The 26,954-nt window shown below is 30.6% G+C and overlaps 1 protein-coding gene across 3 annotated transcripts in view; it reads right to left on the bottom strand.

Moving 5' to 3' along the window:
• Positions 1-7,799: 7,799 nt before the first annotated feature.
• Positions 7,800-26,954, bottom strand: part of LOC127710986 (protein unc-13 homolog D-like) — a 40,141-nt gene continuing 20,986 nt past the window's right edge. For all 3 annotated transcript variants that reach the window (XM_052216932.1, XM_052216931.1, XM_052216933.1), the window contains exons 3-27: positions 26,467-26,526; positions 25,212-25,281; positions 24,023-24,209; positions 22,081-22,197; positions 21,577-21,658; positions 19,937-20,044; positions 19,121-19,210; positions 18,468-18,571; positions 18,068-18,227; positions 17,693-17,814; positions 16,797-16,887; positions 16,188-16,397; positions 15,361-15,521; positions 14,798-14,924; positions 14,026-14,094; positions 13,653-13,727; positions 13,073-13,177; positions 12,298-12,579; positions 11,849-11,989; positions 11,246-11,278; positions 10,318-10,476; positions 9,978-10,065; positions 9,598-9,760; positions 9,127-9,343; positions 7,800-8,328 (exon numbers count right to left, since the gene is read on the bottom strand). In XM_052216932.1, coding sequence (XP_052072892.1) covers positions 8,182-8,328; positions 9,127-9,343; positions 9,598-9,760; positions 9,978-10,065; positions 10,318-10,476; positions 11,246-11,278; positions 11,849-11,989; positions 12,298-12,579; positions 13,073-13,177; positions 13,653-13,727; positions 14,026-14,094; positions 14,798-14,924; positions 15,361-15,521; positions 16,188-16,397; positions 16,797-16,887; positions 17,693-17,814; positions 18,068-18,227; positions 18,468-18,571; positions 19,121-19,210; positions 19,937-20,044; positions 21,577-21,658; positions 22,081-22,197; positions 24,023-24,209; positions 25,212-25,281; positions 26,467-26,526 — 3,168 coding nt within the window. In that variant the 3' untranslated portion in view covers positions 7,800-8,181. The remainder of the gene's footprint in view (positions 8,329-9,126; positions 9,344-9,597; positions 9,761-9,977; positions 10,066-10,317; positions 10,477-11,245; positions 11,279-11,848; positions 11,990-12,297; positions 12,580-13,072; positions 13,178-13,652; positions 13,728-14,025; positions 14,095-14,797; positions 14,925-15,360; positions 15,522-16,187; positions 16,398-16,796; positions 16,888-17,692; positions 17,815-18,067; positions 18,228-18,467; positions 18,572-19,120; positions 19,211-19,936; positions 20,045-21,576; positions 21,659-22,080; positions 22,198-24,022; positions 24,210-25,211; positions 25,282-26,466; positions 26,527-26,954) is intronic.

Below are 26,954 nucleotides of genomic sequence, written 5' to 3'. Positions count from 1 at the left end.
TGTTCGGTCATGAGTTGAATATTTTTCGATATTTGAATTCTTGGATTAGTTATTCTTTTTATTACATTGGCAAATGGCTTTTTTTAATGAAATTAATGTAGAAAATGTAAGGAACTATATCTTTTTCCTACGCATTCACAATTTGTTTTGATCCGACGTTATCGACGTCTTGACAACGCCTATTGTTGTATGACGTCAGAGAGTGAAATAACCATGTTTATTTCACATGTGAAATTATCGGTTTTTATTTGACTGGGAAATCAATGTAATTCATTGCTACCAATGTAATAATATTTGATATAAAACTCTAAATAAAAATATTTATTTTATATGTAGTATTTAACCTACTAAAAGGATATTTCAACATTTGATTTTTACCATTTGAAAAAAATATATTTCAACTATAACATATATTGCATTTAGAGAACATTTAGCAAAAAGCGATCTTATTACTTTTGAGTATTGTTTGTTTATTATTATTTGTCGTATATTTTTGTGCAAAAATGCTTTGGCTTAATAATGCTTTAAGGGAACTATAAATTATGTAGAAAAAGGTACCCCAGTCTAAAAAAATCAGTATATCTTTTTAATGCAACCTGTACTGATAATTTAGAGATAAGACAGCATGGTCAATGAACTGAGTTTAAACTGTTACTGACTGTGACTTACACTACAAACCAGTAAAAGTCTGAAATGGCCTATATTTGTACTCGACTGTACTGATTTTTACTCGACCAGTCTGAATTGGTCTGAAATTTACTTGATAATACTCGACTGTAGTCTGAACCATACTTAACAGTCTGAACTTGTACTTGACCAGTACTTAACCATTTTATTTTCGTCTGAACCATGCTCGACCTAGTCTGAACCATGCTCGACCTAGTCTGAACCATACTCGACCTAGTCTGAACCATACTCGACTAAGTCTTAACCAACCTAGACCTAATTTTTGTATCTATCTATTGTATTTCAACAATTTATAAGGAACTGTTTTTAACAGCTATTTCCCCTGGCTAGAAATTTGAACAACAATTTGAAATTTAAAATGTATTCAATATGGCATTGAAACCAAAATTTCTCAATAAACATAGTATAAATTCAACACCATATTTATCCTCACTTACATATATATATCACCTTTAAAATAAAAATAAAACAAGCTGATCAAATAATCTCAAAACTGAATTGTGACTAATGTTTTCAATGTTATTCAATTTTTTTTGAATGTTTCAGATATATTTTATGGTTACAGGACAATTTTCATCATTAACTTAAGCCTCGTATAGATTTATGGTGTCAGTTGAGTTTAGTTAATAATGCAGTTAACATTTTTTTTCTTAAAATATATTTAAAATAGTATATAAAGCAACTTATTAAATTTAAAAAATCACACTTTTGTTTTGTAAAACCAAGAATTTAATATAATCATGATAATAGAACTTCCATAGCAATCCTTGATAACCATTTAAAAAAGGAAATGTGTTCCAAAGTTGCAGAAAAAAATTATTTCAATTAAATTTGAATAACTTTTGTCAAAATTAAAGACATGGCATACAAGAAGCACTTTAATAAGGTTTATTTACCTCAGTACATGTGTGTTTTACAGGTAAAAAGAAAGCCCTTTTTTTCTTAAACTCGTGTATTACTTATCTAGTGAATTCAAAAGGCCTTGCGATTTAAGATTCACAGGATGTTTCATTTTTTAATGAATGTTAATTAGAAATTAATACTCTCTGACCAGGTGTGATCTTTTTAATGAGTTTGCCCCAAGCATGAGGTATTACTTTATACTTTACCACTAATCAGAAGAAAAATTTTATCTATTTCTTTAATTTTTTTATCCCTTTTTGGTATATATTATATATAATATATCCCAAATTATAATAAGAATAGATATATTTCTAATATAAGGTTAAACAATTTCAGTGATTTTTTGTCTGTTGTTACCTCATTAAAAAGATAATTATATAACTATTGTATGTAACCATGAAACCTATATAGTTTTTCTTAAGGAATTTAGGAAAATTAAGTTTAAAAAAAAAAAAAACACATGCCAAACAAGAAGCACCTTAATAAGGTTTTATTACCCTCAGTAAAGGGGTGGTTTTTAGTTAAAAGAAAATCTTTTTTTTAACAAAACTCTAAAACTTTAAAATTAATATAATTAAATTATTATATAAGATAATTTAATTTAACTATCTCTATTTGATAAATCTGAGAATCATGTAAGGATGTAAAAATATGTTTTTATATATATGTTTATTTTATTGTGGCTGTTGTCATGTCAGAAAAAAAAGAAATTAATTTTAACAGCTAAATAAAAAAAAGTATAGGTTTTTTGGTCAAGTATGGTTTAGACTGGTCGAGTATTGTTCAGACCTTTGGTCGAGTATGGTTTAGACTGAAAAAATTGGTCGAGTACAGGTCGAGAATGGGTTAAGACTGTTTCAGACTGGTCGAGTAATAGTTCAGACTATTTTCAATGGCAAAGATAAGGGTAAAGTACAAATCAGTACGGTCGAGTATGGTTAAGACTGGGGTCGAGTAATGTCGAGTAAAATTCAGACCAATTCAGACTGGTCGAGTAAAAATCAGTACAGTCGAGTACAGATATAGGCCATTTCAGACTTTTACTGGTTTGTAGTGTTAGGTACTAAGAATTGTATATTGTTGTATGCGATATATTGAAATAACTGCTGTATATATATATATATTACTCACATGGCCAGTAGAAATTGAACACTTCATATCAACTGCTGATTATACAATGTTTTATTATTGTTAAATGTTCATTGATATTGTTTTTATAAGTTGAAAGGATTTTAAGCAAATCTAAAGTATTGTGTTGATTGGTAAAGTAGTGTATACTATTTTACCAGAAGTAAAAGTGATTTATTGTCATTTAATTATGCAGGTCTATAAATGGTTTTGGATTGTTGTATGATATCATATTTAAACATCCTAAGAAAGAAGATGTTTAGTTTTTTTTAGTTTTTACTAATTATTTGTAGTTGTAAATTATATTGATTTCACTTGTGAGGAAAAGTTCATTTTTAATTCTTTGTTAAAGTATATATTATGATAACTTTTTTCAGAGAGATAATTGAAAGTAGCATGTTGTTAAGATTCTTATGAGATTGTTTTAAATATTTTGCATCATAACATAAACAAAATAGAATATTTATGTCTGAAATGGTTCATCTGACTTTAGTCTCATATGCATTGGTTCAATGATCAACAGTAAGATTGTGATCGATCCACTTTTTAACTTGTCATTTTAAGTCTATGAGAACTAAAATTTCTTGAAAAATATCACTAAGTTCAGATGTTCATATGGTAGGGATAAACTGACCATTTTCTTTGATCATTATAAATGATTAATTCAATTTAAAGGACAAGGTATGATGAGGGCCTTATTTGGTCGAATATTTCCAGAAATTTCAACTTTTTATTTTTAAGGTTTTTATAGAAAAACATGTTACATCAGCACAAAGCTAGTAATTTATATGCACCAAATACAAGTGCTGTAACTTCATCTGTTTTAATTTCATATTTATTCAGGTACCTGGATTTTATTAGCTGATCACCCATTCATTTACCCACCTGAATACTTTACATTTCACTGGGTCATATGTTGAAGCGACATGAATATATGGTCTTCGTAATTAAGTTGGGATCTGTCCTCATATTCAAGTGATTATATCAGTTTTAAACATGATCAATTATAAATGAACACAGATGTATATTACAAAGGATATTGCATAATTTGTTGATGTTATTGATATATATATATATATTTAATTTCTAGTTGGGATTTCTGTTTTTATAAATAGAGAATTCGTTGTGGATGAATTGATAGGCTCAGATATATTTTTTTTGAGCTAATTATATTTTTGATCTGGTAAAAATCCTCATAAACTTTCATATGATCTTCTTAATTGTTGACTCATCCCCATAAAAACCTTTATGTATAAAATATGGCCCTTCCGAATTGTGCATTTATGTTGCATTGTCCTCTAAATGTTTAAACCTTGTTTTGCCCTGTATTTGAATACTAATATTACTAACAACAAGATGCTACGCTAAAGTAATGTTACCTAAAAAGAAAGAAAAAAAACAACATTAAGGCACATTTTGTAAAGTTAAACCTTTGCACTATGAGATACCAACAAAAATACAAATCGAAACTTGAAAGAGAGAGGTATTTTAATATTATTTTAAGAAGAGACTTTTGATTGAAAAATGCACAGTATTAGTTGGTTTATGGGGATTCTTTCCAATTATAAAAGCAATTTGTTTTCCTCAGATCTTATTTAACATCCATATCACTCTCTAACAGGTTTTTACTAAGAAATTTCATTGAATGTTTAGATAGGTTATTAAGGATTGTATTTTATATTTTGTATATAGTACTAGTTATAGATAGTTTTTAAATTTTATCAATTATGATTTAATCATAATGTATTCTTCAAGTGATCATTTAAAAAAAAATTATATTTGTTTTTACTTATCAGATAAAGAATACAAATGGTTATTTTTAAATGAGATTTGCATAGTGGAATATTTGTACATGTTGTTATTGTTTGTGTGATACACATTTTATTCACCATATTGGAAAATGTCTAATGCATAGTTAGATCTGATGAGATTGTTTCTTCTTTATAACAAATTATAAAAAAAAACCAATTTTAAATTGATATGATATGTCTTTCTGATTTTGTTTTTTTTTTTCGGTTTGTTGTCTCTTTGATGTTTACCCCATATTTCCTTTTACTCATATGCAAATGTTTAATCTGTTTTAATATGTTTAATTTTCTTTTTTTTTAATATTATCACAACAGAGATTGTTAACTTTTGATACAAGGGAAAATAAGTAGCAAGTTCTGCTGATAATGTTCTAGACAGTGCTAAAGCTATATAGCACTATTTCTTATCTGTTTGTTAGGTATTTGTTAAAAAATAATGATTTGTGTTAATTTGTTTTTTCATATACATATGTGACTTTTGTTAAGTCCTTAGAAGAACAACGTTTCAGATTACAAAAACCATGAAGACATATGTTTTTCTATCAATTGGGTATTTGAAAAATAGTGATTATACTTTCTGTTTGTTTTTGCATTTATTTGACTTATTTTTGCCATGAAAAATTACTTTCTCAGGTTGTAGAAGAGACTCAGAAAGTCCTGCAGCATTTCAACTAGTCTATTTATATGTTGGGTAAGAAATTTCTTTTCCTGGACTTCTCAGAAATAATTTCTACAAATATCATTTAAATCGACGTTATTTGGGACTAGATCATGATAAAATAAAAATAAAAATTATTAATAAGTTAATTTTTTCGATCTATTATGGTGTTGCAGAATTAACTGTTTTATACATAAACAAAGTTGAGGGATCAAACATTTGCGGAACATAATATTATATTCTATATTCTATATTTTGTTGATTATTTATTGATTGAATACTCCATAGTGCCTTTAGTTGATCTGTTCTTGAATATATTGAAGTGTATTTTTTTTAATTTTATTTCATAAATAATTGTACTAAAACCATAATATATATTTCAACAGTTATTTCTGTACTCACTTTTTTCAGTATCTTATTATCAGTTTTTATACCAATGATTGTCGTCTCGGTAAATGTAAAAACGCAGCAGTTACATGAACTTATACAATAATAATCTAGTAACAATGTAAACATTTTCATTCAACTGTACATTTTCACTCAAATGTCATTTTTTTTGCCACTGGAGTTAAGCAACAGAAAAAATCAATCAAACCAACTGTTTTGACTGTTATCTTAATGTAACCTACCTAAAGTATAGGGCTAGTTTTTGTATAGAGAACCATAAAAAGAGATATACAACTCAAAAACAGAATTGTCCAAAAAGGATGTTGTTTTGAATATTTAACAGTATATAAATGTTGTCAGGAAATTATGCACAGTATTTTGACAACATTTTGTTTTTGATTTACTTAAGTACTATACTCTATCCTATTATACTCAGTATTCTTTATGCATAATTGTTGTTGTAATTATAAACTCATATTTTGAAAATAAACAAGTGTAGACATAATTTTTTCATGAAAATTTGTGTGCCCTGATCAAAAGTCAATGAACCATTGCATGTGTCCATCTTGATTTAGTGAAAGAACACTTTATTATTATTATACATCTATATTTTCAACAAAGGTCATACGGAAAAAGTTCTACTGAAAGATTGAAAATAGTAATTAGTTAACCTTGAACAAATAATTAGATTTGTAATTAGTTAATTCCACTACTGGAGGGTTGTCACTACTTGTGGACTATTATACTGAATTATAAGCCTGGTATCTTTGATCCGTTTTACTTGGTCAATACCACTGATGGTGGATATCTCATCCCCGAGAATATCACCAACCCAGTAGTCAGAAGTCTAGTGCTGGGATAAAATATCGTTGATACTGCTTTTATCTGCAAATTTACTGTTTTTCATGAAGTTGAATTATTCGAAACAATTAGGTTCTTATATCCCAAAGCAAAGATGACCTAAGCCTGTTTTGACACAAATTTTGAAACTTTGGGTTTTCTATGCCCTTTTACTAATTATTGGATTTGGCCTTCTAACTGTTTTGATATCGATCGCCACTGATGAGTATAATGTAGAAAAAGCCCGTTTGGCGTACCAAGTTATAAGCCTGGTATTTCTGATGAGTTTATATTGCATATACTCATACACCATTACGATAGTTTCTGGCATGATAGAAAGGATTTATTGTATTTTTTTTTAAATTTCCAGTTTATAATCTGTGTAATTGTACTATACTAATAACATAGGGGTTCAGTTCTCAAAGACGAATTTTACATAAGATGAATTTGACTGTCTTGATAAGACCAGTTGATACCCTCCACAAACCAGTTTCTAGGTGGCCTATGTGAAACCCTAATCCGTGTGTTTGTTAATGTACCTTGTAAAGGCTTGCAAACAACTAGATGGATATGACACTTTATCCTGTTTGTCGAAAACTATGAGGATGTCAATAAAGGAATATGAGCACCTGGGTAAGGAAGCCAATTTTGAAAACAACTAAATGTAGAAATGTTTTTAGCTCTCCTTAAATATCTTATTCAATTCTCTACAAATCTTCTAAAGAATTTGTCAAAATGATTTTTATTGATCGATTTTAGTTAATCAGTTTATTAACTGTGTAAATGACTAATACTATAGGGTGTCATTTCTTCAAGCCGTATTTCACCTTAGATGAATGAGATGACCTTGTTAATGGTCTTGTGAAGACCTTATAAAACCTCCTAGAACAAAGTTTTAGGTCGCACATATGAGTTACTTTATCTGCCCATAGATCCATATAAGCGCTCAAAAACGGCTAGATGGATATGACACTTTACACACTAGTCATGTCTAAAATTACCTATTGATATGAATGAAGGAATATAAGTAGCTGCGTAAGTGGCCCCTTGGTATCTTCTATTTTTTTGTACATCCAAATTATAAAAAAAATCTAGTAAGCAAGGCGCACTTGTCATGAAATTCCTCTGTACATGCTAAACAAAATGAGGGGACAAGGACACACAAGGCAAAAGTAATGCGAGAAGATACTATTATATTAAATTTCTTAAAATTGGAAATGTTGCAAAAGCAATTGTTTTTCTATAGTTTTTTTTATTCTTTTGCAAAAAAACATGCGCTGTTTTGCCTTAATATAGTGCTCATAATCATTAACACATATAAACCAAACAGTATTGTCACTTTAAATGTAACACAGTATTATCCCAAAATGTGTAAATGAAAACAAAAATTTGCACCATAACAACTTTATTCATAAATGTAATAAACATGATATAGTAGATATTAAGGGGACAAACTAACACATTTTTAAATGCATAACTTGAATGAATATATTTTACAAATGCAATAGGATGATACACTTGGTTTTTGTTTTCCAAGACTGGGACTAGAAGTACACTTGTGTTAGTAGTTTGACCATAATTCGAATTTTAAATTTCCCTCGGTAATACACATAAGCATTTTGTAACTTCAAGAAATCTTCATATCCCTACAGTTCTTTCATTTAAATGCAGATGCATAATGGGAAAGAAGTCTCGATCACATGATCATCTATTCATATGTCAAACAGCATATGGGAATGCTGATAAATTCAATAAACTCATAGTTTTGTTTCAGGTCTTATCCCCTGTTAGAAAAGAGAAGAAATTCGTTAATTTCGATGGTCTATCAGTCCGTGGACGATGATGTTCTAAATATCTTTTTCTGTCTGCAAGAAATGTTTTTGCTGTTTTGTCCCATGACTTTCGTTCCACAAGAACCTGAAATGATAAAAATGAAAAGTGTTATTTTATTGCATTTTGAATTAACAAAATATGACAAGAATTATAAGAGCGTGTTGCTTGTAGGCTTCCTCCTGAAATTTCTTTACAATACTCAAATTACTTACTAGTATTACCTTTTTTTAAATTTAACTTTTTCATTTACTCTGGTTTTCTTGCATGAAAAAAAATCACTCTCCCCAAAAGAATTCAATAATATTATGAATTAAATGAGCAATACATTTTCACCTTACGTTTGAGACTGCCTGTCATTCATTTATACGTTAAGAACGTCATAGCGGTCGAATATCCTCATTTAAAATCTGATACGGCCTTCCATGCACTCTCTTTTCTTATTTTTAAAAGACAATTAAACGGTAAATCACTGTTTTATATTACCTTCCAATTATAATCATGCTTTAGAAATGTGTAAAATAGTTGTTTTGCTAATCCTTTGTTCATCACAGAGGTATTTTATCTTTGTACATCTACAGTGTTATCACTTACGAACGCCTTTCGTTGTGACATATTGATATTAAAAAAAGGGGATGTGATATGATTGCAAATGAGACAACTATCATCCGAGATCAAATGACGAACTTTGGCTTTTGCTTGCATGAAATATCATCTTACTCTAATTTTAAATGCAGTTGGTGACGACGATGATATAGTCGAATATAGTTTAGATATATAACATTTCTGTCCAAAAAAATTCGTATTCTTCTGAAATTAAAAAAAAATCCATATGTTTATGTTTGAAACAAAATCTGAAAAAAATAAATAAATAAATAAGCGTACCTGAAATGGTCCTTCTAAACTTGCAGATGGTCGTTGTAGAGCCATCATCACAACAGATGTGGAGTCTACAGTTTGTGACATTGATATTTTAGGAATAGAGGAGAGACGAATCACAACCTCTCCAGCGAAGTCATCATTCCCAATCTTGTCATAATCAAATACACTTAACAATACCACAGCTCCTTCAATATCAATGTAGTCTCTTGGAATATTTGGACTGTAAATAAAAAATATTTTTTGTTGAACAATATTTGTTATATCTAAATAGAGATTTTTGTGATCAATTTAATGTTTCGAATTTAATGAAGCCGAATTATTTTAACATATGTAGTTTTTATGCAATAACGTCATAACGTGGCAACGGAAACATTTAAAATTTCTTAAACTCGAAACTTCAATAGTATATCAGAGCATTTATAATATACAAATGATAACAACTAAGCTAGATATATTCATGAAAAGAAAACTTACAACTGAAATGATGTATTAAAGACTGGATTCAAAGTTTGTTCTACAATTCTGGTTTTCTGAGGCTTTACATGACCGAACATTGTCGACGGATGTAGACTAAGTATTACATAAGGATCACTTAGGCCAGTAACATCTAAGCCTGGTAAGTCACAACCTCGTATAACTGTAAAATATTACAATAAGAAAATTAAAAAAACATGCTATATTTGAAATGAACACAGTGCCAAAATATCAAAATGCTTCTGAAATATGTACATTTATGTTTCAATTCTATAAGTATGTTTTCATGAAATGATGGTAAAATTCATAAGGTATTTGCTGTTCATATATATTCATGAAATGATTTGTCATTTATTTTCAAAACTTGGTCTAATACCTACCCTTTACATATACTGTAATATTGCCTCTTGTCTCCTCAATGTAAGCAAATTTCAATGCAAGATGCCCAAAGTAATCCAGTGGTGTACCCTAAAAAGACACAAAACGATTCGATTTGTAAGAAATCATTAGAAACATTTCAGTTTGCTAGGGTTTGTAGTGATGCATACATTAGACATGTAAAAAGGCCTAACATGTATATATCACATGCAATTAACAATTTTGAAACAAATCAACATTAATTTACTTTCAACTAGTTCAAAAATATACCCAGTATTTCCTTTTATAAACATTCTGACTCACTTTTTATATATTTATTTCATTGTCATATATAATGCATACCATATTGTCAGCTATTTTATCGTAGTAAGCCAGTAACAGATCTTCAGTCGACAAGGTATTGTAGTCTAGACGTGTTTTCAGAGCTTCAAAAACGGAGTTGTTCACCTGTCTTTCCTGAAGCCCACCTCGTACAAAATAAGATATCAAAGCTTTGACATGCTGAAAGATAAATTTAATTGCAATTACCAGTTATCTGAAATTTGTATTCAATGCTGATTAAAGAAATAAATACAAATATTATCTGAACATACTGACCAGTATTTTAATTATATTAACTATGACAATAACTCTTATTTATAATGAATTATCGTTTTCAATTTATTAACAGAAAACAAAATATCCCTTTATTCATATGGTCAACAAAATTTCTGATGTTTCAACATTCGGGCAGTCAAAACACTTCTAAAATAACAAATATTTTTAACTAATACTGACAGAGAATTGAGTTGGAAGGTTTGAAAAATTGAATAAAATTATGGTTTAGCCTAAAACTTCATTGTATCTCAATTAAGACTTGAGTCCAAAATTCAAACTCGATGAGTTATCTCGACTATATATGACAACAGTTATTACATCAACACAATTCCACTGTGATACGCACCTGTTTCGGTTATACTTTAATACTTTTCAAATAATATATACTATCAGAATCGTTATTTGATTCATGCCAATACCGATTTACTAGCTGATGGACAGATTGTACCCTCGGTTACTGACAATAAATCAGCAACCACACTGATGACGTTTGAACGACATGTGTTTCAAGAAAAATGTTATGAAGTACGTTGTGGACCAGAAGTTTGAGGAATTGTTTAAGACATTTAAAACCTAACAATACCATCAAATGATCATCAAAATTGCCCAGTAAACTATTTTAAAAACGATGGTCGATAATTACTTATACATGACTAAACAATGAAATACTTACTTGTTTCATCTGATAATAGTACTCGGGTCTTTCCTACAAAAGAAAAAAAACGAATTGTTTGTATATTAGATAAAAAACAAAAAGTGAACAATAATTTTGTTTCTGTTTGTACCAAGTCAGGAATATGACAGATGTTTTCCATTCGTTTGATGTGTTTGAGCTTTTGATTTTGCCATTTGATTAGGGACTTTCCGTTTTGAATTTTCCTCGGAGTTCGTCAATTTTGTGATTTGTATACCAGAATTCTACTTATAAGGTTCAAATGCGTATTAATTCTTCTTGGTATAGTTACAACAAAGTTAAGAGACATCATGAGACAAATTTGTCTTTGCTTTTAATTGCAAGATCATTCCAGTTACACGCGATATGTTAAAAAAAATAGTGATTCATTACGCCTTCTTGCTTGTTGTGTAATCCAAGGCATGCACTAACTGTACGTACTCAAAAAAAAGGCGGAACAATACCAAGAGGACATTTCATAAAGTTTAGAGGAACTAAACACTGAAAGGAATAGATGGTTAAATGGTTTAAGAAAGATATTCTCGTTTTTTTTTATTATCATGACTGTTTACAATTAACGATACACAGATTAAAAAGACATACCCCTGACAGCATTTTTTGGTCTAAAAGAGTAACCATTGTTGGCCACAGATGTTCTATCATCCTGTAATATATCGGTGTCATCATTTTGTCATGCAGTGTCTTCAAATTAACTGACATGTATCCAATAAGTTTATCAACGGACTGAAGAAAACAAATATAACTGTTACAATAAAAGGTTGGCAATAGCAAAGTTTGTGTTATACAATTTTTTTCAAAGAAAATCTTATCAGTATGTCAACTAAATATGTATCATTACCATGAGCAGTCTTATGGCCTCCAATTATCATAACTGCAGAATAAGAAATCAAAAGATGTGTTTCTTAGTATGATTTGTATGAAACATCTTGCTTAGTTTCAACACAAAAAATAAAGGTAAACTATATGTATTTATTATATCAGCAAAATTACATAAAGTAACTTCTTTTCAAATGAATGATTTATATACTTACCGATGCCTTTTCTGGTCTTTTTCTTGTAAATATGTCCATATAAGCGGCAATATCTACTTTCATTTTCTCTGTAATTTGGGTCAGCAACAAGGAACTTTTCATAATTATCTCCTTGTTTGTGGTATTTAGAAGTCGTGTGAGAGTCGAATGAGCTTGTGTTCCTATGCGGTCATTCTCATGTGTTGACGAGATTCTTGAAACTACAGTTTCCCACTCCAATAATTGTGGAAGTTCATTTAAGTATTGACGAACGTGTTCTATATTGTTGAGTGTGATACAGAGCTGTAACAGAGAACTTAATGAATGAAACATTACCATGTTTATCATTTAGTCTTGTAATTGTTATAAAAGTTCTTGAAAATTTGACCAAGGAAACATCATATAAACGGACCTTGAAACACTTAGCTAACACAAAAGCAAAATATTCTGAAAGAAATAGACAATACATGATTTACAAGAAATCATGCCTTAAATTATCGCCATTGTGTAATGAAATGCTGTTGAAAAAGTAATATACGTGAAAGACTAACTTTCTCAATATGGTGAAAAATACTCATCAAAGAACCAGGCTTATAATTTTGTAAGCCAGACGCGCGTTTCATCTACAAAAGACTCACCAGGGACGCTCGAATCAAAAAGATTAAAGGCCTAAATAAAGAGGAACATCGAGGACCGAAGTTTCCGAAAGGTCTTACAAAAAAGATCTTATTTTCTATATTTGTTTGAATGTGCATAAAACAAAATTTACATTGCTACTTCATCTGTTAGAACTTACCCTATCAGTAACATTAAATGTTTTTTCTTCATCGTCATAATAACAATTCCTCTCCAAAATGTTTTGTATCTTCTGAACATACAGTCGTGCACCATCACAAATTAACTGAAAATACAAGTTTATATCATTCTTTCATTCGTAGTTGTCAGTTGTTTTAAAGATTTTTCTGCTCAAATACAGCTATATTCGTGTCTATTTCAAATATCGACAAGTTCAACTTTAAAAAAAACCTTCTCTTTCTGTATGATTTGCAGTGAAAGATAATAGAAGATTTGTATATGTCATGAAAACATGTAAAATTTATCAAAATACCACACGGGCGTTTCGTCTACACAAGAATCATCAGTGACGCTCGAATCAAAGCAGTTGCAAAAGCATCTGTCATTGATATTGACTTAACCTGTCATGAAAAAATAATTAAAATAACGGATTACCGAGCTCCAATGTATATTCAAACAGGAGGAAGTTCATGAAAAGTGACAAAACCTAACGATCGACTATATCAACCGACTGGAAAACAACTATCAACTTCCTGAGTACAAGCATTTTCCGAAGAAAAATAGATAGTAACATAACTTACATCAGTTATTTTTGTGACACCCATTAGAGATGAGTCAGGATCATGGAAATCTATAGCCTTCCATTCTTCTGTTATCTGGAAATACATTGATTACTAATGTGAAGCGTAGTTCGAGATACATGTATTATTTACAGTTAACAAAGCTTATTTTCACCATTCCTTTACTTGTATGACATAATGTACCATTGAGGAATAGTAGTAACAGAGTATTTGAGATAAAAATCTCAAAAATGTATACTTGTACATAAGTTAAATATTGCAAACTTGTTGACTTTATAAAAATACCTTTGAATATCCACTTTATCTTTTTTGCATTTATTAACAATGAAAATTGTTTATCAGCTGATAACAATATCTTGGTCCACAATCTTACCTTTGCAAAACAGGCAAGAACATCCACAGAAGAATTTGAAAATTTACACCGTGATGTTACAAGAACAACCTATCAACAGAAATAAATCATTAGATGAAGGAATGTTTTGAATCGATTTATAATTTAAGTAATTTGACATTAAAGTAGAATAAATTTAAAATTTGAAGACAAATGATAAATTACAAGAACGTGTTGCTTATATACAATTGAAGTATCACTATATATAAGCCATAACAGAAAATGTCTGATAATGAATTCCATCATCCAGGAAAAGTTAAATTGTTTATCTGTAGGCTATATATAGTAGTAAATATTGGAAATACTTGTTTAAGTCGCTTTTCGGAATTGTAACTGAAATTACCAACTAAGTAACTAATACATGAATATACTTTTAGAGGAAATTGTAGTGTTTTAATGTACTGTTAATTCAGAAATTGTTGCGAGGTTTTTATTAATGCGAATGATGCGACTGTATGAGTATAGCAATAATAAGAACTCGCATTTTGATACCTGAAACATACATCTTTATGGAGATTTTCCTGAAATCCCAATAACTAGTCTCGCATTTTTGTCCATTCTTAAAATATCGCATTAATAAATGCACGCAATAAGTTCTGAATTTGCAGCAGTTTGTTCTTATTTCATGTAAGAGCAAGCAATAGATCACAATGTGCCTAAAAGAATTACTAGTTACCAAATATGGCTAATTTATGAGTTCATTCTACACTATTTGAGCTTAATAGAGAACAAAATAGTTTGAATATAATCTTACATCCTTATCTATCTCCAAAGCCTTTTCTATCCGAGTCATACACTCTGTGCGAAATGTCTGAATCCAGAAAACAAGGGTCTCTTGAAACCATTGTTGATAGTTTGATATTGCTAGTCTGAAAACATCTCTGAAATCAAATTAAGATACAACATAAAAAGAGATAGAAATTTCGAATTGAAACCATGCGGAAATGAAGGAAGAATTTTTGAATTATCAAGCATTAGATAAAAACAAGAAAACCCTATCCACGATATTTCAAAGAAATTACTCATACAACGTACAACTGATGTTATTCAAATCGAAATACCAGTGTATTACCCAACAACATTTTAAAATTGATGAAACAATTACAATAATTTCGGACCTTACATTAATTTCAGTTTTTATGGAAGTTCATATTAATAAAATTCTAGAAATCTGTAGTATTTACTCTATACTTGTCCGAATTGCTTTAGAATAATTGTCTGAAGACACCAACGTTTTTTTATATTTTTTTGTATCTGTATTTGACAAAGTTGTCTACGTAAGGTATTAAATTTTATAAAATATAAATATATGTATACCTTCTGCTGATATTATCCCGTGTTATGTTATAAAACTTTCTAACAAGGAAGTAAATTCTTAAAGCCAGCTTGCTGCTTTCGGTTATGTTTACTGAAAACTTGTGATATCGGTTTTGGTATTTGTCCAACTCCATCATGAGTTCCCTGGTTTTTGTACTTATCTGTAAAATGTAAAAAATACATATATAACAAATTTTATATTTATTTTTGCTAACAGAAACCTATGGTTTTATAAATAGATAACGTGGTGAAATATATTTCATTTATCTGTAATATATTTAAATGAATTAGAAGCAGCAATAGTGTAACGATGAATATTGAAGTCTCTAGACCAGAAGGGATCATATGAACACTAAAAGAAGCAAATCTGGGTGCATCCTGTCTTTGATTATGCATACATCACCCATCATGTGAATGGACATTCAGTCAAAATGTTACAATAAAAAATGTGACTTCGTCGATAAATTTACAAATAAGACAACAAAATGAACAGGTATCGTCAATTTTCTTTTGACATTGTAAATTTATACAATGGATAAAGCACAGCAAGAGTTCTAAGAAGTGTTATATATTTTGTTATATGCTGAGGGATATTTATTGATAACATATAATATATAGAAGGGACAACAGGAGTGGACAATACACCACACAGCACAACAAATCACATAAACCACCATGCTACAAAGTCCTCCAAAGCAATTCCACAAACATTAAAATAAAGAAAGACAACACATGGTCCAAATTAATATGTTACGAGCATATACACAGTTATGTAGATCTGTTACAGAAATAAACTTGTATACACAAATATGTTTGAATTAACTCACGTTTTTCTCTGCTGATAAGGAGACAATTCGATAATAGTTGATGCCTATCGAGTTGTAAAAGGTTCGAACTACTCCCATCGGATAGCAATGCGACGACAAAATATCAACAATTTCTCCGAGAATATTTAATTCTGGTATTACCGGGTCCTTTACCAAATCATGCATAGATATGGTTTCTACTTTGTTGTGGGTGTAAGTGTCAACATCACTCTAGAAAATTAAAATTGTTAATTGTTCTATTACTTTGTCTAGTAAACATGTTATCAGAGTATTCTTATTTTGATCTACAATCATCTTTTTGGTAATGATGGAAAATCTTTGAAGTTTATACCTTTGTACAATTAGAATACACAATAAATCTCGTAAATACACATTACAGGAATATGTTTTAAATTGTAAACGAACAACTTAGGATAGTTTCAACCCTGGAAATATCAGGGACACTTTGTACTGAATTTTTTTCAAATAGTGCATATTAGTAAAATATTAATAAATGTATTTTAGATAACCCTGCATAAAAAAGATCAACAAAAATATTTAATCATTCAAGTCTTCACAAATGTTCACAAAGAAAAATATGTTTCATTATGACAATATTATGGTCATTACCTGAAGTTTATGAAGTAGTAAATGTGCTAGATCTTTATGTGGAGAACTCTTTGATTCCCATAAATCCAATTCTAACAGTTGTACTGTCACACTAAAATAAATACGTTAGTTATTAAATTTGTACACCTACAAACTGAGTAAGGATTTAATTTTCATCATCGGATTTACATTCAGAAATATGATGCAAGTCATTAAGTAATAAATATAGAGTGTTTTGAGTTTTGATAACATGTACCTCAGAACCCCAATAGGTTGGAGATGTAGAATATCCATATTGACGTAATGTCTTTACTTACCTCCAAACATTTATTTCAAGACATTATGTAATAAATGTAGTGTGTTGTGGTGTTTTGATAACATGTATCACATAACAACGATAGGTTTAAGATGTAAGATACCCTAATGTTTTCAAGAAATCATTCATTGTCTCTATTTTTATTTGTGTTTTGTCTCTGTCTTGTTCGACTTCATCATCAGTTACTGCCTTTACTGCGCTTGATATACATGTATAGAAGACGTGGCATAATAACATATGAGTCAAGTGTCAACTACAGACCAAATGAAGTGGATGTAAGCCTTTTATTAGTTGTACATTCTTCTTTAAAACCGTATTTTTACTTGTAAAATCTTTTTCCAAGCGATGCTTTTGGATGCATGCATGTTTTATGTTCTATGAATATAATTATGTATGTATGCATGGTAAAGTTTCATTTCTAAATTCAACGAAAAGTTATTTTTCTTTTTCTCTCGAAATCAAAATAAGGATAGTCTAGCTCTTGTATCAGTGTCATTTGGTTTTACATATAATAACAAAACACTTGATAATTTCAAAGAATCCCAACATTTTAGTAGTATCGTTTAATGAAATACATACATCTTTTTTGTGTTTTACTTACCCCAACTTTGCTTTAAGTAGGTTGACATTGTCAACAGAAGGTGGAAAGAGTTCCGGTAGTTCTTCTAAATGATCACTGATACACTTTATGTAACCCGCTGCTGCTTTTCTATACCAACCTATCTGTAGATACAAATAATTTATACAACTAGTGTTAATGTACACAATTTCTAAACACCATTGTGTATGTCAAAATGATAGGATAAAGAAAAAAATTCACAAGAAGCATGTAATCAAAACAAAAACAAATAACTCAACATTTTTACATTTATTCATTATAATTTTTAAATCCTATCAATTTTTTTTATCATAAATCAAAAGAATAACAACTGTTTTTAAACCAGGAAAGGTTAAATAAATAAAATTTTAACTGTACCTCAGCATCTGTTAATGGCATTTTTTGTGCTGCTGTTGATATGTTGAACTGCTTCGTGACCCAGGTCATCTGTAAATCTTGTATATGTTTCACAAGAGCATGTTGTGTATGACTTAAGTTGTCATTTTCAGTTGTCCATTCCAACAAAATTATCACATGACTGAAAGAAACAACACAAATCTTCGAATGGGTGTTTGGCAAAAATAGTATTTTTTTTAGAAATATTTAAACTTAAATTTGAACTATATCAGGAATAAATATACTAAAATAATTTTGCTTATTGTTGAAAGCCGAACAGAGGCCAATAGTTGTTCACTTCTAAGTCATTTGGTCTCTAGTGGAGAGTTGTCTCATAGGCAATCATACCACATCATTCTTATTTTTATAAAGAAAAACTTACATTATAGCTTGTGACAGATCTGATATCTGATGAGATGAGGCAAATATATTTAGTACTCTTCTATCCTGTGGTTGTATCTTTGCTTCCATTGGCATATCATCTTGCTACAAATACAAAGAGTTACAAAAATAATTAAATCAGTACGCAGAATAAACTCATCAAAGATTCATTGCTTATGATTTGATACACAAAACTCATTGATGGGCTCAAATCAAAACAGTTAGAAGTCTAAATCAAGTACGTCGTCGGAAAGGATTGAAAACTAAATCTATATTCCAAAAGTTGTGCAAAATATGACTAAGAGGCTATCCATGCAATGACCCGAGATTAACATACAAGTAATCAGATTAATGTAGTTGTTTATATTTGCTTAAGAAGAAGATTGATGGTAATTGGTTTATCAAAGTGGTATTATGATTACAATAGCATATTCATACTGAGGCAAGAATTACTCAAAATGTTGTTCGAGTTGTAAATTGCTTACGAATACATGAATAAATAGAAAGGGATAATAATCAAGGTTTTTGTTATTTAAAATTCATACATATCGTGTTTGAAACCTTTAACATTTGATTTAAGATGCATAGCAACTTTATAAAAATCCAATGATATAATCAAACATTTTAAAGAAAACAGTTATTATAGATTCTTACCAAACACCTTTTTGCAGCGTAACTGTAGACTTGTTGAGCAGCTTGGTAGTAATCGTCGATAGAAAAATATTCTTCGCTCATAATATCATCCTAAAAAAATAATGTCAGTTTGTTAGTGTCTTCAATGTGTTAAAAGGGGCCTCGGTGGCCGAGTGGTCTAAGTAGTTACTACTGTAATCACTTAAGCCAGTCAACACTGAGGTTGTGAGTTCGAACCCCGCTCGTGCGGGTGCACTCGACTCCAATCTTAATTGACTAGGATTGTCAGTTTTCCTATCGAAGGTCGGTGGTTTTCTCCGGGCACTCCAGCTTCCTCCACCAATAAAAACTGGCCGCCACGAAATAGCCCAAAAGCGGTGCTTAAAAGTGGCGTTAAAACACCAAAAATCAAATCAATCAAATCAATGTGTTAAAATTTCCATAGAGCTATCAATAGAAGCGAATGCAAAACTTAGTAGTTGGCATCGAAGTAAGAGTAGTTTACTTATGTTCAAAGTCGTACCCGGAGATACTAAATTCTTTTTGTCGTGTATTTTTTAGGCCATGGCGTTGTCAGTTTGTTTTCGATCTATGAATTTGACTGTCCCTCTTGTATCTTTCGTCCCTCTTTTTTAGCCATGGTGGATTCTGTTTTTATTGAACTACGTTTTTGATTTCCAATTGATATCTTCCAAAACTTAAAATTTCCAATGTTAATTATCATACGCACAAATTACCATTGATCGTCTTAAACGTTTTAAAGTTTTAATTAATTGGAATGTAAAAACAAACGTATTTTCAAGATTAAGTTTCCTATCATAAGTAAAAACTACTTACCTGTCTATGACAAAGATTGATCTTAATACGACATTTGGCAACAACAACATTTTTATTTCCACATTCTGTCACGTCAAACCATTTATCAACTCCTTGTGCAATCACATCCTGAAAATGCAGAAATACTTCCAATATCATTTTAATGCGAAACCTAACATAAAAGTATGACACTAATACCATAGTGCATATCATCTGTTTCTGGTACTTGTATAACAAAATTAACATTCATCAGGAACACTCTATATATATTTTTTTTGTTCTTTTGGGTTTTTTATACTAATGCACATGGGCCTACAACATGTGCAGATATTGCTAACTTATACCTTTTTCCTTGGCGTTTTTGTTAGATTTATTTGCATGTTTGTGTTAATGTTTTTGTCAGTTGTGATGTACGTTTACACAATTTTGGCTGCTGATCACATTAACCTATTATGTCTGTTTGAGTTGCTCACCCAATGTTGTCAATATAACGGAACTATAAACAACTGTCATACAAGTGTGAGGTTTAGTTTAGCTAGCTATAACCAGGTTTAACCCACCATTATCTTCGATAAATGCCTGAACCAAGTCAGGAATATGACAGTTGTTTTTCACTCGTTCCGTTGATTGATAACGTTTCATTCTGTCACTTTTTATGGACTTCCCCTTTTTGAATTTACCATGGAGTTCGGTAGTTTTGTTACACTTTTTTTCAATTATATTAATAGTGTGATATGTGAATATTGACGTTGGATCTATCAAAGGATATAATTGCTACATCACTAGAATATAGAAGAGTAATTTACTCGTTACATTACTGTCAGGCTATCAGGATAATGTGTTGTTTGTTATGATTTTGTTTGTACGTCTCGTGTTTATTTGAGTCTGGTGTTGATGTAATGTCCAGTATTTTTTGTGGTTCCTGCTATCCTTTTTATGAACGGTTTCATAAAGACATCTATGGATACCATTCCTAAGCATCCCAAATATATGACCTTACCTTGATATTGATGGATACCATTCCAAAGCATCCCCAATGTATATGACCTTACCTTGACTTTTATGGATACCATTCCAAAGCATCCCTAATGTATATGACCTTACCTTGACATTTATAAATACCATTCCAAAGCATCCCAAATATATGACCTTACCTTGACATTGATCGATACCATTCCAAAGCATCCCGAATTTATGACCTTACCTTGACATTGATGGATACCAATTCAAAGCATCCCAAATATATGACCTTACCTTGATATTTATGGATACCATTCCAAAGCATCCCAAAAAATATATGACCTTACCTTGACATTGATGGATACCATTTCAAAACATCCCAAATATATGACCTTACCTTGACATTTATGGATACCATTTCAAAGCAACCCAAAAAAATATATGACCTTACCTTGACATTGATGGATACCATTTCAAAACATCCCAAATATATGACCTTACCTTGACATTGATGGATACCATTCCGATGCATCCCAAATATATGACCTAATCTTGACATTTATGGATACCATTCCAAAGCATCCCAAATGTATGACCTAATCATGACATTTATTGATACCATTTCAAAGCATCCCGAATATCTGACCTTACCTTGACATTGATGAATACCACTTCAAAGAATCCCAAATATATGACCTTACCTTGACATTTATGGATACCATTCCAAAGCAACCACATTTCGATTTGTCATGTTCACTAGAATGCCATATCATACGAAGCAAACTGAAAAATAAGGTCACGGAATATTACAGAAAGAATAACACGGAACTATTTCACTTAATTTACAGTACCAACACTCTCGGGGTGGGGGGGGGGGGGGGCAGTTAATAGATCAATAAGCACATACAAAGAAATTCAGTTTTAATTATTTAATAACATTCTCTACGACTCTTTCATTTAAATACTCAGTTTAATCTACAACGATTTGAGAATACTCAATAGAACCAGATTGACTGCAGAGGAGTTCGTATCATTACTTTATTACCAGCAATCAATAAAATATTTTAAAAATCTTGAAATCTTTATATTCAGCTGTTTCAGATAGTGTTCAGATTTCCGTTTCGGTACAATGGAACTCAACCTTAACGCGGAAGATTCATATTATGACTGACCATTTGTATTTTGGAGAGGCAGCGTAAAGTTACCTTTTAAATTTATGTTCATGATGATGTCTATCAACATGATGTCCTAAAGCTTCTTGTTCCACAGTTTGGTCACGGATATAAATTTTAATCTCATCAGTAAAGAAATTATCTACATTTCTGAAAAAAAGTAAGTTTAGAGTAATTTTTAAATAAATTAGAAAGAAAACAATGTTGAATTATTTGTATAAAACTACATTATCCACCATTTAGTACATAAGGAAATGCCTGTACCAAGTAAGGAATATGACAGTTGTTTCCCACTCGTTTGATGTGTTTGAGCCTTTGATTTTGCCATTTGATAAGGGACTTTCCATTTTGAATTGTCCTTGGAGTTCGATATTTTTGTTATGTTACTTTTTACAAATGTTAGTAGAAAACTTGTTGGATAAATAAGTGACCTATTTATGCATATAATTATGTTAAGATTTAAAAAAAAATAGTTTTTACAGATATTAATTCTTGATTGTATTTAATAGGTTTAGCTCAACATTTTCTGCGGAAAATTCCTGTACCAAGTCAGGAATATGATAGTTGTTTTCCATTCGTTTGATATGTTTGAGCTTTTGATTTTGCCATTTGATAAGAGACTTTCCGATTTGAAGTTTCCTTGGAGTTCGGTATATTTGTTATTTTACTTTTTACTTCAATTCCGCATAGGGCACAACAAAATTCCATCTAAATGGCAGGAAAGGAACGTAAAACAAATGTTTGGAAATTATGAAAAATTGCCGTATTATCTGCAGATAATTGAAACAGCTGTTGCTTTCTGAACATGTATTACGTTTGTAGGGAACTCTCTCTAACGTTAAAAAAATATTCTTCTAAAACTTTCAGTTCATGGCGTACCGGATGACAGTCTTTCGTGAAACATGCGTCATGAACATCGAAATATGTATGAAACGGATGTTTGACTTTTAACGTTGCCATAGTTTATTTTCAAGTGCCAAATATTATGTCATTTAGCATTATTTTTATATGTTTCATTTTGATCTGATATACTTGGAAATACCGACATATCACGAAAACGCGTTTTTAGTATTGTACCTTCATGAATTGCAGAGAACGCTAACCCTGTCGACGCATCAGGTCTTGCTCCTTTTGGAGTTATGCGATTCTCTTAGATTTTGTTTGTTGACTTGATTGTCTCTTTTTAATTAATTTACGAGATTTAAACATCGGTAAAGAGTAAAATTACAAAAATACTGAACTCCGAGGAAAATTCAAAACGGAAAGTCCCTAATCAAATGGCAAAATAAAATGATAAACCACATCAAACGAATGGACAACAACTGTCATATTCCTGACTTGGTACAGGCATTTTCAAATGTAGAAAATGGTGGATTGAACCTGGTTTTATAGCGCTAAATCTCTCACTTGTATGACAGTCGCATCAAATTCCATTATATTTACAACGACGCGTGAACAAAACAGGCATAATAGGTAACATTGTCAAAATATGGGTACAGCAATCATCACTGTGTCACAATCTCAAAACAAACAAACATTTAACAAAGAATCACAAAAAGCATCTATCAAATTTAACAACCACATTCATTGCTTACTTATATATGTATTATAAATCAACCCATAAAGGATTGAAATATTTAAAGTCCTGTGACTGCATTCACATCTACTCTTAGTTAAAGTCGCGTGTTTGACGCCAGAAAATGTAAACGTCACACAGGAAGAAATATAAAATAATTTTGTAGTTCAAAGTATTTAAACTACTGTTGCGTTAATCTATCTTCAAATATATTGGCCTCGACTGAAGAGACATTAATTGTCGAAATGCTCATCTGGTGGAATAACATTAGTACCGTGTATGATAGATCAACAAATTCAGACAGTAAAGTCACTTTAGAGTCGATCGGTCTTTTTAAATATATATGTGTGAAATTATTTCATAGGAAACAAAACAAATAAACAATTTTGAATCACTTACAGGCTGAATTCTTCATTCCACTGGGGATTCGAACAATTCTTTACAGTCAATGTTTTAGATATATCTGCTTCATCAAATGAACCAGATGAATGAGTCATCCTAGGTGATAACTTTGGAGAAATTTTTGGCAATGCTTTTGGTGATTTCTTTCCATGATGAACTATTCTTGCCAGACAGTAAAAGTCTCCTGTAAAATATATGGTTTTTCACTAACATTTCAGGGTGAAATTTTTATGCCCCACCTTGGAGCATTATGTTTTTCGGTCTGTGTGTCCGTTCGTCCGCCGTCCGTCCGTCCGTCCGTTCGTCCGTTAGTTCGTCCGTCTGTCCCGCTTCAGGTAAAAGTTTTTGGTCAAGGTAGTTTTTGATGAAGTTGAAGTACAATCAACTTGTAACTTAGTACACATGTTCCCTGTGATATGATCTTTCTAATTTTAATGCCAAATTAGATTTTACATCCCAATTTCACGGTCCACTGAACATAGAAAATGATAGTGCGAGTGGGGCATCCGTGTACTATGGACACATTCTTGTTATTGATTTCGCTTTATACCAATTTTAATTCATGGCACAGTGATATAGACGAAACTTTCGCATAAGCGTGCTTAAATATAAGCCTGTGATCTTTGATATTAGTCTTTGCGCACCTAGAATAGACCCAACTGTTCTATCTGTGCTGTCAAACGTCTATATTCTTGGCTTTCCAAATTTTTGGTCACTGAATAGGGTTATTTCTGAAACACAAGTTTTGCAAAGAGAGCTCATATCATTTGTTTTTGTTAATGTAATCAGTATAGTGGAATCAAAGTCTCAACGTTTATCAAATTATTTAATAAATGAAAAAATGTGCTTGGCGAAAATATATAGATATAGGAAGATGTGGTATGAGTGCCAATGAGACAACTCTCCATCCAAGTAACAATTTATAAAAGTACATGTAAACCATTACATTGTACTGTAAACCAACTTATTTTCACGATCACTTTATTTCGCGTTTAGACCATTCTAGTCCACTTCGCGACGATTTAATTTTTGCGAATTATCCAAATAATTGATGTAGTTAAAAAAGGAAAGATCCTAGTTTTACATATTCGCAGCGACTTATATTCGCGTTCTTTTTCTACTCGCGAAAATAAATCGCTTGCGAAAATAAGATGGTTTACAATATACAAAAAGATGCATCGTTTACCTTTCTTTTCACCTGACCACGCCAGGCCTTGTCCTTCAATGATAGACACTTTTACTTGAACGTGCTTTGGCTGTAAAAAAATAATAACAATTATTCCTTATATAAACGATATAGGTATGTTCGCCGTTTCTTATTAAAGTCTTAGCATACAAATTGTGCTCTTATATAGTTATCAAAACATACAATGAAATAAATAGATATAAGAAGATGTGGTATGAGTGCCAATGAGACCACTATCCATCCAAGTCACAATTTGTAAAAGTAAACCATTATAGGTCAAAGTACGGTCTTCAACACGGAGCCTTGGCTCACAACGAACATCAAGCTATAAAGGGCCCCAAAAATGACTAGTGTAAAACCATCCAAAGTCTTTATAAATTTCGTGCATCCGAAGCGCTCTTCTGGAATTACCTTCAGCAGGGATGCTTACATCTAAACATGTGAAAGTCATGGATATGTACATACGCTGCAACGTTAGGAGCTATATATCATAAATCGATTATACCAAGTATTTAAAAAATATGAATCTTTACCTTAAAATATCACATATACTAGTATATATACCGGAAGTTATTACAGTGAAAAAAATATAAGTATACAGAGAAAACATGGAGATGAAACAGATATAGTTCATTATTTTGTACATAAATTAGGCCGTTAGTTTTCTCGTTTGAATTGTTTTACATTTGTCATTTCGGGTCCTTTTATAGCTGACTATGCGGTATGGGCTTTGCTCATTGTTGAAGACCGTACGGTGACCTATAGTTGTTAATTTCTGTGTTATTTGGTCTCTCTTGTGGAGAGTTGTCTCATTGGCAATTATACCACATCTTCATTTTTTTTTTATATAGGTTTTCTTATGATGATTTTCGAGAAGCAACTCGCATACAATTAGCTTTGGAAAAAATCAGACTAATTTATAAACAAACATAAAATTAAGAATGGAAATGGGGAATATGTCAAAGAGACAACAACCCGACCAAAGAGCAGATAGTTCATTTTAACGAGTTTTTTTGAGATTATTTCTTTTTTGGGGAAGATCAAAAATAAAATAAACAAGTTTTTTTATCTACATGTATGCATTAGAAAAAAATAATGTTTTTTGATTATATGTATGCAGTATAAAATAAATGATTTTTTTGTAATTTACATACATATGTATGCAGTATATTTTCGTTTTTTTTATCTACATGTAAGCAATATAGAATAAATGATTTGGTTTTTTTAAATACACATGTATGCAGTATTAACGTACCCTGTGCACAAGTTCCTCTCTAATGAAATATTCGTGTTCATCTCTGTCTACTTCAAATATCTAAATATATCAAATATATATAAATAAAACATAAACGAAATCAGTCAAAATAATGAATAGGCTCTTTCCTGTTTTGATTAATATTTCATTTAAAACAATATAAGGGTGAAGCGAGGAATAATCAAAGTTTTAAGTTGTCTGTTTTGAGGGTCTGAATGGAGTTTACAGAATAGAGAATAAAGGGGGAAAGTGCAGAATAATGGGCAAATATATATAGAATAGAGAAAAATGACATAAAAAATATCTAAAAATACAGAAATGAGGTATCCCCCATCTAGACCATCCTTTTTTCGCAAATTTGTATCACTGTGTAACATACCTGAATTTTTTTGTCATAAAAAAACAAATTTAATAAGCAGTTAATGCTATTTAATACTATTTAAAAATATAACAAATAAGTAGAGAATTTATTAAATTATAACTAAATA

The sequence above is a fragment of the Mytilus californianus genome, unplaced genomic scaffold (genome assembly GCF_021869535.1).
Source record: "Mytilus californianus isolate M0D057914Y unplaced genomic scaffold, xbMytCali1.0.p SCAF_8, whole genome shotgun sequence".
NCBI classification, from domain to species: domain Eukaryota; kingdom Metazoa; phylum Mollusca; class Bivalvia; order Mytilida; family Mytilidae; genus Mytilus; species Mytilus californianus.
The sequence above is the reverse complement of the archived record's forward strand: the minus strand, read 5'-3'. Positions and strand labels throughout refer to the sequence as shown.